This window comes from Equus quagga, chromosome 1 (assembly GCF_021613505.1).
Source record: "Equus quagga isolate Etosha38 chromosome 1, UCLA_HA_Equagga_1.0, whole genome shotgun sequence".
Classification (NCBI taxonomy): Eukaryota; Metazoa; Chordata; class Mammalia; order Perissodactyla; family Equidae; genus Equus; species Equus quagga.
In genome coordinates, this window is record NC_060267.1 from 53,288,310 (window position 1) to 53,300,777 (window position 12,468).

At 40.6% G+C, this 12,468-nt stretch overlaps 1 protein-coding gene across 1 annotated transcript in view; it reads right to left on the bottom strand.

Moving 5' to 3' along the window:
• DYRK4 (dual specificity tyrosine phosphorylation regulated kinase 4) overlaps positions 1-11,614 on the bottom strand; it is a 50,728-nt gene extending 39,114 nt beyond the window's left edge. The window contains 2 exon segments of the mRNA XM_046642003.1: positions 8,122-8,219; positions 11,577-11,614. Of these exon segments, the coding sequence (XP_046497959.1) occupies positions 8,122-8,219; positions 11,577-11,614 (136 nt within the window).
• Between the last annotated feature and the right edge of the window lie 854 nt (positions 11,615-12,468).

Consider the following 12,468-nt stretch of genomic DNA (forward strand, 5'->3'; position numbering starts at 1 on the left):
AATGAAATAGAGACTGAAAAAACAATCAAAAAGATCAGTGAAACTAAGAGCTGGTTCTCTGAAAACAAACAAAATTGACAAACCTTTAGCTAGACTCACCTAGAAATAAAGAAAGAGGGCTCAAATAAAATCAAAAATGAAACAGGAGAAGTTACAAATACTACCACAGAAATACAGAAGATTATAAGAGACTACTATGAACAATTATATGCCAACAAATTGGACAACCTAGAAGGAATGGCTAAATTCCTAGAAATATACAACTTCCAAGACTATTCCATGAAGAAATAGAAAATATGGATAGGCAGTTTACTAGTAAGGAGATTGAAACAGTAATCAAAAACCTCCCAACAAATAAAAGTCCAGGACTAGACGGCTTCACTGGTGAATTCTACCAAACATTCAAAGGAGATCGAATACCTACCCTTCTCAAACTCTTCCAAAAAGTTGAAGAGGAAGAAGTGCTTCCTAACTCATTTTACGAGGCCAGCTTTACCCTGATACCAAAACCAGACAAGGATACCACAAAAATAGAAAACTATAGGCCAATATCCCTGATGAACATAGATGTAAAAATCGTCAACAAAATATTAGCAAACCGAATTCAACAATACATTAAAAGGATCATACACCATGATCAAGAGGGATTTATCTCAGGGATGCAAGGATGATTCAACATCCACAAATCAATCAACGTGATACACCACATTAACAAAACGAAGGATTAAAATCATATGATCATCTCAATAGATGCAAAAAAAAGCATTTGACAAAATTCAACATCCATTTGTGATTAAAAAAATTCAATGAAGTCGGTATAGAGGGAACATAACTCAACATAATAAAAGCCAAATATGACAAACCCACAGCTAACATCACACTCATTGATGAAAGGCTGAAAGCTTTTTCTCTAAGATCAGGAACAAGACAAGGATGGCCACTCTCACCACTTATATTCAACATAGTATTGGAAGTCCTAGCCACAGCAATTAGGTGAGAAAAAGAAATAAAAGACATTCAAATTGGAAAGGAAGAAGTAAAACTGTCACTATTTGCAGATGACATGATACTATATATGGAAAACCCTAAAGACTCCACACAAAATAACTGTTAGAACTAATAAAGAAATTCAGTAAAGTTGCAGGATATAAAATCAACACAGAAATCTGTGGCATTTCTATACACTAATAACAAACTATCAGAAAGAGAAATTTAGAAAACAGCCCCATTTACAAAGAGGTGAAAGACTTGTACACTGAAAACTATAGGACACTGATGAAAGAAATTGAAGATGACACGAATAAATGCAAAGATATTCTGTTTATGGATTGGAAGAATTAACACTGTTAAAATATCCATATGACCTAAAGGAGTTTAAAGATTCAATGCAATATCTATGAAAATTCAAACGGTATTTTTCTCAGAACTAGAACAAATAATTCTAAAATTTCTATGGAACCACAAAAGATCCTGAACAGCCAAAGCAATCTTGAGAAAGAAGAATCAGACTAGATGTATCATGCTCCCTGGTTTCAAACTATATTACAAAGCTACAGTAACATAAATAGTATGGTATTGGCATAAAAACAGACACATAGATGAATGCCACAGAACAGAGAGCTCAGAAATAAACCCACACATATATGGACAATTAATTTATGACAAATGAGCCAAGAACATACAATGGGGAAAAGACAGTCTCTTCAATAAATGGGGTTTGGAAAACTGGACAGCCACATGCAAAAGAATGAAACTAGACTAGTATCTTACACAATAAAACTCAAAATGGATTAAAGACTTGAATTTAAGACATGAAACCATAAAGTTCCTAGAAGAGAACATAGGTGGTAAGCTCCATAACATAAGTCTTGGCAATACTTTTTTTGGATCTGACTCCAAAGGCAAGGGAAACAAAAGAAAAAATAAACAAATCGGACTGTATCAAACTAAAAAGCCCTGCACAGCAAAGGAAACCATCAACAAAATGAAAAGGTAACCTACTGAGTGGGAGAAAATATTTTCAAATCATATATCTGATAAGGGGTTAAAATCCAAAATATACAAAGAACTCATAAAACTCAACCAAAAACCCCCCCAAACAACCCAATTAAAAAATGAGTAGAGGATTTGAATAGACGTTTTTCTTCTTTTCTAAAGAAGACACACAGATGGCCAACAGCTATGTGAAAAGATGTTCAATATCACCATTTATTAGGGAAATGCAAATCAAAACCACAACGAGATATCACCTCACACCTGTTACAATGGCTACTATCAAAAAGACAAGAAATAGGGGCCGGTCCTGTGGCCGAGTGGTTAAGTTCATGTGCTCTGCTTGCGCATGAACTTAACCACTTGGCAGCCCAGTTTCACCAGTTTGAATCCTGGGAGCGGACGTGGCACTGCTCATTAAGCCATGCTGAGGCGGCATCCCACATGCCACAACTAGAAGGATCCACAACTAAAACAATACACAACTATGTACCTGGGGGCTTTGGGGAGAAAAAGGAAAAATAAAATCTTTAAAAACAAAAAGGACAAGAAATAACAAGTGTTGGAGAGGATGTGGAGAAAAGGAAACACTTGCACAGTGTTGGTGGGAATATAAGTGGTACAGCCACTATGGAAAACAGTATGGAGATTGCTCAAAAAATTAAAAATAGAACTACCATATGATCTAGCCATTCCACTCCCAGGTATTTATCCAAAGAACACAAAAACACTAGTTCAGAATGATGTATGCACCCCTATGTTTGATGTAGTATATATATACGATGGAATACTACTCAGCCATAAAAAAGAATGAAATCTTGCCATTGCAACAACATGAAGGGACTTTGATTGAGGGTAGTATGCTAAGTGAAGTAAGTCAGATGGAGAAAAACAAATACCATATGATGTCACTTATATGTGGAATCTAAAAAACAAAACAAGCAAACAAACAGAACAAAACAAAAACAAACTCACAGATACAGAGAATAGATTGGTGGTTACCAGAGGAGAAGAGGGCTGAGGGTGGGCAAAATGAGTGAAGGGGGTCAATTGTATGGTGATGGATGGTAACTAGACTTATGGTGGCAATCATTTTGTAGCATATGCAAATATCGAATTATAATGCTGTAAACTTGAAACATATATATAGTGCTATAGGCTAATTTTTCCTCAATAAAAAAATGAAAGAAAAGCAATGGAATAATAGATGTAAAACTCAACAGAGTAGTTATCTCAGAGGGGTCAACGAACAGGGTGAGATAAGATGGGGAGCAGGGACACACAGTGGACTGCTTTCTTAAACTGTTTGTTGGATACACACAGGGTATTCATTGCATTATTCTCACGCCTTACACATACCCTTAAATATTCTTTTATATATACCCAACATTTAATAATATGGAACAAATCTTTTAAAGTATTTAATGAATTATAGAACAAAATCTGAATCCCAATTTCAGCATTTATTAGGAGAATGACTTTAGGTAACTTCCTTAATCTCTGTGGGTCCCCTCCTCTGTAAAGTAGGGGTGATGACTACCTCAATATTGTTGAAAGAAGCAAATGTGAGAAGCTAAACACATATGGGAGATAGGATTGTATTTCTAACATCTCCTCATCTCCACCTCCAATGTCAAACAGAAAGACTCTACTTTTCATGGCCTGAGGAGGCTTTCAACTGAAGTTATCTATTTACTCTGATTAATTCTGGTACTCAGAGACATTCCCCATGTCTGCTTGCTTCATATCCTTGTCGCAGCAATTGAAGGCAATCTCAAGTCTTTGTTCTCCCCTCTCTCCAACCTGAGAGCACCAATGGGAACGCAAAACAAAGGAACTGGTACTTACTGCGTAGCTCTCAGAAGGCAGAGAGGAGTCCTAGGAGAAAATGGGAAGAAGCGTGTAAGTGTTCTCCTTCAGGACCCCAAATCCACCCCAAATGTAGATCTTTTGTTGTATTATATATTTATTTTTCATTGAGTCACCAATTCTAGATTGGCTGCTGGTGGTTATATTTTAAATGTTTCAAATTTCAGTTCTGTGATCATTATAAGTTATCCTAGTCTGAATCTTCCATTTGCATTTAAAAGGTGAATTCATTACCCTAAATAATATAGCACACTAAAACCCTAGAGAGACTGGCAATTGGAATCTCTGTTTTCTGTTCTCTCTTCAGTTATAACTGACTGTGAGTTTGATTCCTTTGCAATACCAATGGTCAGAATGTTTGTCTATTTTTCCTACGGCGTACTGACGAGCTACAGAAATGAGACAGAAGGACTGGCCCTCAGAATATCCTCTTCCACTGAGTGAGACTCATTAATAAGCCTGTCTCCTACAAGAAACCCCTTTCTGTTAAATGGAGAGGAGGGGAGGTAAAAGTAACCAATATTTATTGGCCTTCCGCTATCTGCCAGCCAGTAAGCTCATGTTTTCTTGTGTCACTTAATCCCACTGCAATCCGGGGATGTAGGAATAACTATTCCAGTTTCACAACCAGCAAACAGAGAGACTTAGTGATCTGACCAGGGTCTCATAGGTGGTGTTTAAACAGACATCTGTCCCCACGTTATTGAAAAGAACTTTTGTGAAAATGTCTGTGACCCCTAGAGATTCTGATTTCAGTGGTCTTTAAAATATCCCTTGGGTGATTTCAAATATACAACCAAGATTGAGAACCAGTGTCTAGTTCAGTCTCCACTCCTTACTGATCAGGAAAACGAGGGCTGCTCATTACCACTCGCAGCATTAACTGTACCATCTGGTCTTTCTCCAAAGAATCCCCGTTTTAAGTTACGCGAGAGGTTTGGTTTTTGTTTTTGTTTTTTTCCTTGTCTGTTTTATCTCCACTGAATCCCCAGCACCTAGAAAAATACCTGATATGAGTGGGCACTCAATAAATGTTTGTCGAGGGAACAAATGAATAAACTCTCTCCTGGTTTCTATTCCACAAAAGTACATAAAGTGCCAGTTTGTGCCAGGCGCTGTCCGAGGTTCTGGGGATTCAGTTCTGAACCAGACCAAGACTATCTTTGCTGTTAAGGAGCTTCCATTCGAGAGCAGCACCGTCCAATAGAAATACAACGCGAGTCACAGCAGAAACTTTAAATTTTCTAGTAGCTATATTAAAAAAGTAAAAAGAAACAGGTGCAATTAATTTTAATAATCTATTTTATTTAACACAATATATTCAGAACACTTAACACACAATCAATATAAAACTATTTTTACATTAATGAGGTATTAACATACTATAAAATCACCCAGTTATAAAAATTATCAATAAGGTATTTTACATCCATTTTCTCACACCAAGCCTTTGACACCTGGTGTGTGTTTTTCACGTACAGCGCACCCTCTTTAGACTAGCCCCGTGTCAGGGGCTCCATAGCCTCCTGCGGCCAGTGGCTGCTGTATCGGACAGCACAGTTCGAGAGGGTGAGGCAGACAATAAACAAGTAAACAAATATATAATATAATTAGAAGGGGTGATTAGGGAAGGCCTGTCTAAGGGTGTGGTATTTAGCAACTGAATGACTTAAAGGATAGAAGAGAAATAGCAAAACAAGTACCTGCTCTTCCAAGGCTGAAAATAGAAAATATGTCTTTAGCACACTTTTGAATGTACTTTGTTACACCTACCCATGAGTTGTCAGGGAAATGATAAAGTAACACCCTAAGAGAACAGAGATCCCCTCCCCAGGCCTCTCCCAGGTCCTTCTCCTGAGATGGCCTGACCTGAGACCCTGGAGTTCTGCCAGCACCTTCAGTCCCAGAAACCAGCTGTGAAGCACTATTTTCTCCGGATAGAGTTGTAGAGGAGCCAAACATCCTCCAACTACTAGCTGACATAGCTGAGGTCCAGAAGAGAGTATGATCCCTCTGCCAGAAGTTAGGATAAACTATAACACGAGAGCATTTTCCGGAAGCACAGAGAGATCCCACGTGATTGAGGACCAGCGTGAGAGTCCTGTGCTCCTTGCCAGCTAAGCTGAAAGGATGGGACTTCTCCCCAGGCACTGAAGACAAGGACTCTCGGTAGAGATCTCTCGGCAGCAGATGGCTCTCTAACATTTTACCGTGTTGTAGCCAAACGAATGGGGGCATTTTTAAAAAATTGTATAATATTGTATAGAGGACCATGCTGTTGTCTTAAAGCCAGGTGAAATCAATAATTAAAAATCACATTCTAAAAACTCCCTTAGATGAAATGCTACCAAGGTCTACATTTAAAATATTTAAATATTTATTAGTATAAACATCATATTTATAACTTATAATACTAAATACCATAAAGCAAATATAAATTATTATTAATTTATTTAAGTATTTAAAATATATTTTCAACACCTGCTTGGGGCAGTTGATATGCTGAGATCCATTGCTCTCTCATCCTCAGTGTTTTTTTAGGTGAAGAGATTATAATTCATTCTTTTCATCCTCCAATTAATATCACAACTGGATATCCATTGAAACCTGGGTTTCATGTAGTGATGACAGTTATTGACTTGTTTGCGTTTACTTAAGCCTATTCAATTCAAGTGGATGAGAATTTCATTGGGGAAAATGAACACGTGGTGAAAAGACATTTATCTGGGGCCTATCAGCATAACTACCAATACAAAAACAAGAGTTTTAAGTTTAAATCGTATTTTTAAATGATATCGCCAATTTGTCAGCAGTTATCACAAAATACAACATAAATGAATTTATCTTGAATGTGATTTTTAATTTTATTTTTGACTATAAGTGTGGCAGAATTTCCTTTCCTTAAAATTAATTTAAATAAATTAAATATATTAAGGAACTTTGTAGGACAACACTTAGCAGAACTGCATTACTAGCCAAGAGGTGTGGAATAGAGGGGTTAAGAATATGGGTTTGAATTCTGTCCTCCACTCACTTGTTTCTGGTTCATGGTTCACTTGAATCTCAGTTTCCCCATCTGTAAAATGGGGATAATGATAGTACTCGTCTCTAGGGTTCATGTGAGAGTCGGTTAAGCACTCAATAAATGTGAGCTCAAGCAGCTAAAAACAGTGTGAGCTGCAAAACTTGTGATGATTTGGCCAAAGTAAAATCATGACCAAGACCATTCTGTCTGCATAATATTTTGAAATGTGAACCAACAGATTGTTATCTTTTATTATCATTTTTGGCATAGATTTACTACTTCAAATATTTTATAGCAATTTTTGTTTTATCAAAAGAAATGTAGGTATTAATAAAATTTTGTAACCATAAGTTGAAAAATAAATGTTTTTTGTGGTCTGGGCTGATGGCAGAGATAAGGATGGGGAACAATGGACTTTTCATTAGGATGTATTTTTATGAGTTTTAACCCCGAGGGGGAGAATGTTTGGGTAAAATCAGGAACACTGCTTGGAGGAGGTGACCTAAGAGTCGTAATTTTAAGGAGGCGGTATGTGATCTATGGGGAGAGAATTTTCACTGGGCCTTGGGTAGGCTGCTGAGCTCTGGCTTTCATTCAGAAAGGCAAACCTGAATGCTCTGGGCTAAAGTTCGCTGCAAAATTTTTAGAACAAAGACCCCAAATAATATGATCTTTTGAGTAAGTTGTGAAATCCAAACTGAGGGCGTTAGATTAAAAAATACACCTGACTTAGAAGTTGATCTTATAAATGGTAATCACGAAATCACCGGATCACAATATTACCTTCAGTGCTAGGGTGTCTTGCTAGTTTTTGAGGCAGAGTAAAAAGAAAAACACCATGTCTGTGTTAGAAAGAAAAAAAAAAAAACCAGACCTTTTCTGGAAATGTTCTTGGATACTTGTTCAGAACATTCCAGGACACTCCCAGTATGGTCCCAGATAGACAGAGCAGAACAGAAAATACTGAGGAAGAGGCACTAGCCCAGGGGCTCCTCACATACAAGTCACCTGTCAGATTGAGGCCTCGCAGTTCTGAATTTGAAGACACTATGCTCTGCTGTCCAGCTGATTTTCCCTCCAAGCCCAGCCAGACCTGGCTCACCAGCCAGCCCAGTGCTCTCACACCAGCCCTCACCTGTCATCAAAGGTGCTTGCAGGTACAGCAATCTCACTGGGTCCTGGCCCCCTAGTCTTCAAGGTGATACCCCTCCTCCCCAAATGAAATTCAAGGATGCTTACCTTTACAGAGGTGAGATTTTGTTTCTTTCTTCCTTTCAAAATCGGGAAGGATGTCAAATTGCATTTCTTTGGCTCTTTAGCATCCATTTCAGTCCTGCAAGAGGGAGAACAAAAAATAAGTTAGCCATAGGAACACAATATAAGTAATGGCCCCCACACCCAGGGATGGAAGGAGCTCAGGACAGGCTTGGAGAGAAACGTGGCAGGCCAGAAAGCAGTAGCTGAGTGTCTGATGCTCCTTTTGTTTCCCTTTTGGTGGCCGAGGAGGTCAGGAGAGGGGACCTCTTGGCATTAGTCCTCATGTGCTCAGGGCAGAGGGAGACAGAAGCCAAGGAAGGAAGAGGAGCTAACGAGGTGGTTGGCAGTTTAGGACACCAAGCAAAAAGACCCATTTCCCCTAGCTCAATGCTAAGTAAGCCATTCTCCTGCCACAAACACTTTTTTCCCTAAAATATAGATGTATTAGCGGTTACTCAGTAGCTTAACGTCTATAGAAAAGCAAAGGGGGGACAATTGGTAGAAATGCTTTCCCTAGACCTCATTTGGCCATGATTGCACCTTCCTCACTCGGAGCACAGCTCTCTGAATAATTAACTCACTGCAAGATGAACTTAAAAAAATGAGATAGATCATTAGGGCTGCTCGTAGTATATCGAGTAAAGACAGAACAATATGTATAATATGATTCCACATTTATTGAAGAGAAAGCAAGATGTTTGCATGTCTTTATACAGGCATATTGAAGGATCTAGAAAAAATAACTGTAAAAAAATAATTACCTCTGAAGAGTGGGGCTGGGAGAGGTGAGTGGGAACATTCATTTTAAAACACATACCAAAAAATGAAAAAATTCTGTGCAAAATCAAATAAAAAGTAACAGTCATTTCTCCGCAAATGATCACAGTTTCTTTTCTTCCTTCCCGTCCTGCCTTCCTTTCTAGAAACATAGGCTGAGACAATTTTACCAATAAACCAGACACGGCCTCTGTCCTCAAGGAGAGCTCCTTATCTAGGAGGGGAGAGTCTGTGCTTTATTTTATTTTACTTTTCATATTTCTTATTGGGATGAGGACATAGCTTTCTTATTGAAAACTCTTGGTACAAATTTGCCAAAGGAAGAGAAATCTAAGTTAGTTTAGGTCAATTCATCAAAAATTTTCAGATCACCAACTGTGTACCAGATACTGTGCTAAGCATGGGGGGTTCAAAGATAAATAAAACAGAACTCTGGCTTTCAAGGAGTTCAAAGTCTGGTGGGCAAGACAGACCTGTAAACAGTGGTGCCAGCATTACTGCACGCATAGTATTTTAGACATAACTCATCATTTATGTATCCTGAACTTCAATGCACAGAAAGGAAATAGATCTTTTGAGATTTACCTGTTCTGATTTCAGTATTTCTATCGCACTTGTCAGCAGCTTGATCTTTATGCCCTGGGGGGCTACCTTTGGGCAGAAATTGTGGCAGTGTGGGACTTGCAGGGACTCCCTTTGCATTTCTGTGAACAGGAGATAACGTACTTAAGTTACTCCCACTCTGCCAAAGAGAACTTTCCAGCCTCTCTGCAAGTAGCCTTGAAACTCTTCATGGTCCACGGACTCACAGACTCTGAAGAGCTGAAAGACGTTTTAGAAGCCATCTCATCCATTTTCCCACCCTGGGCAGGAATCCTCTTAAGACGATTCCTGGCAATCACTCAGTCTCTGCTTGAACATTTCTGTGACAGAGCTCACCGTTTTTCCAGGCACTTCACACGCAGCTGTGAATTTCATAAGGTTGGTGCTCACTAAATGTTGGTTGGGAGAAATGATATTGGGCAACATATTCTCCACTGACACATGTCATCCTCTGCAGAGCAACAAAGAACACATGTACCCTCTCTTCTATTCAAGAGTTCTTGAATATTCCAAACGGCAGCTGTTTGCCTCCTCAGCACCCACTCATCTCCAGGCATTCATGGTTCTATTTCAAACCCCTCCTCACAGGATAGAGCACCCAGGCATGATGGAAAGACCCTGTACTATGGTTTTCCCTCTCTGTTTTCTGGGTTTTTTAAATCACTTCTCTTAAAGTGGCTGCAGTTTTCTAGATTCTAGATTCTGTTCTAATCAACTCAGCTAAGTCAGGCAGCGAGACCTTTCCATCCCTCATCTGCTCACTGTACTTCTGTTAACATAGCCTAGATCAGTATTGGCTCTTTTTAGCTGTCGCAACACACTCACATTGGGTTTGGGGTCAGCTAAAATCACTGATTCTCAGCACTGGGTCCTCCACAAGTTTGAGAAGCGTGCCTTCCAGCCAAGTTGCTGCTAACAATATGGAGTTGGCCAGGGCCAGGTCAGGGAAGAGTGGTTGGCATGCTGCTAGAGCTTGTGAAATTCCCTTCAGGTTCATCATACCCGCTTGGTAAGGACTAAGACAGAGAAGGGAAATAACAGACAAGTCACAGAACCAATCAGGCATAGTCCTTGTTTGCAGAATTCCTTGGAACTCCTAGATTTTATGTTACCTATCACAAGGAGATGTTCCAATTCCTCAGGCAGGTCTGTTGATGAAGGGCACTTACGTTTATCTTTTCATAGTTTGAACCTTCCCTTTAAATGGGCTCACACTTTTCCCAAGTCTCCATTTAGGCTGAAACAGTGAAGCTCGAATTAAGATTGGTGACTGTCAGTCACTTAACACTTCAGAGGGATCACAAGTTATTTAAGCCCTGAATTGGCTGATGGAGATTTCAAACTTAGCAAATACCACAAATTAACTACAGACATTAAAAAATCCCAAGTTTTGCATTGCTCATCTTCTCTTTAAGGAAAAAAATTTTTAATACTGGGAATTACCCCAGAGTGGCAAGTAGCACTTGAGAGGCAAGTGCTGCTCTGAGTGTGTAATCCACACATACCTAACGTGCCTTTGTGTGTAGGATGGAGCTCTGGTTGTGAGCAGAGGAGTGCAGGTGTATGGGCTGGGGCAGGGTAGGAGGCGTGGGGTGGTGGACCCACTTTTGACTACCCAGAGGACAGGACATGCAGCGAAGATTTAAAAAAGGGGGTAAGAAAGTTTTGCGCCCCCAGTTGTTGGCGTCAGGGCTGGAAGCAGTTTCAGGGTAGGGCTGACGAACTCCCTAAAATCCACCTCTCTCCATCCCGCGATGCAACATCCCTTAAGTATTTTGAGGTTGGGCTGTGATGATGCAGTTGTTCAGAGCAAAATCCAAAATTGTACTTTCCATCTCTCCGCACCCACACCCCGCCCCTTTCTCTCCTCTGACCCACGCCCCCTACCCCCATCCCCACTTTGCATCCTGTACACATTTCATTCTCCCCGCTTCCCCCACCTTCTTCCCCCATGCCCCAGGCGCTTCTTCCCCTCCAGGGGCCGGGCGGGTCGGACCTAGCTGGCTCACACTCGCACGGGGTCGCGAGCCCCTGCCGCCTCCCTGGCCCTTACTTTGTGCCGGTGGGGGTGGGAGGGGGCAAGAGCTGCATCTGGCCTGCGCAGACTGCCGGGCGCTGCCGGCGGCCCAGACAAGCAGCCTGCGGAGCGCACGCGGCGGACACGCCCTCCTCCCGTCGCTATAGAAACTATTTCCGTCCTATTTGTGACTCTGGAGTTCAAAGGACTTAGCTCTGGTCCAGTCCCAAGCCACCTTTCACGTCCACCTAAAGAACACACCTCTTTTCCTCCTCCTCCTCCCGGTCTCTTGCCCCAGTTCTTTAAGGGACAAGAACTGAAGGCCATCCCGTGGCTGGAGAGATCAGAGCTGACTGAACAACCAGACTCATGAAATTACCCCTACCCTCCCCCTTCAAAATGTACATGGTTATCAGAAGCACATAGCAAAGTTCTGGATATAATTTGCTCATCAGATAAACACTTTTTACGCACTCACTCTGCACCAGGTTTTAGAAGCATGAGAAGGAAAGCTATGGTGTAGTTGGATGGGGAACAGAGTCAGGTTTGCGGAGGACACAGACATTCAAATGAAGCTTTTTGAAAGATCCGCGCAGAAGTTGGGTCTTCAAGGACAAACAGGAATTAGCAATGTAAAGAGGGCAAATAAGAACCAGTCTGAAGGCCCACAGCCAGGGCACCCGGACCGCATGGAACCTGTGGTAACAGCACTCTGTTTCATGTGGCGGGGTCAAAGTGCACATGGGCAGCATGAGACAAGGTTGAAGAGGCAGGAAGGGGCCAGCCAGACTCGAAATAGCTTCTGAACTAAACAGGCTAAGTTGATGTGTGTGGATTTTAAGCAGAAGGATGTTTATGCTCAGATTTTATTTTAGACACTCCATCTGGCAATAACCGTCTGGAGGGTAGGCCAGAGAAGGTTAAGAAT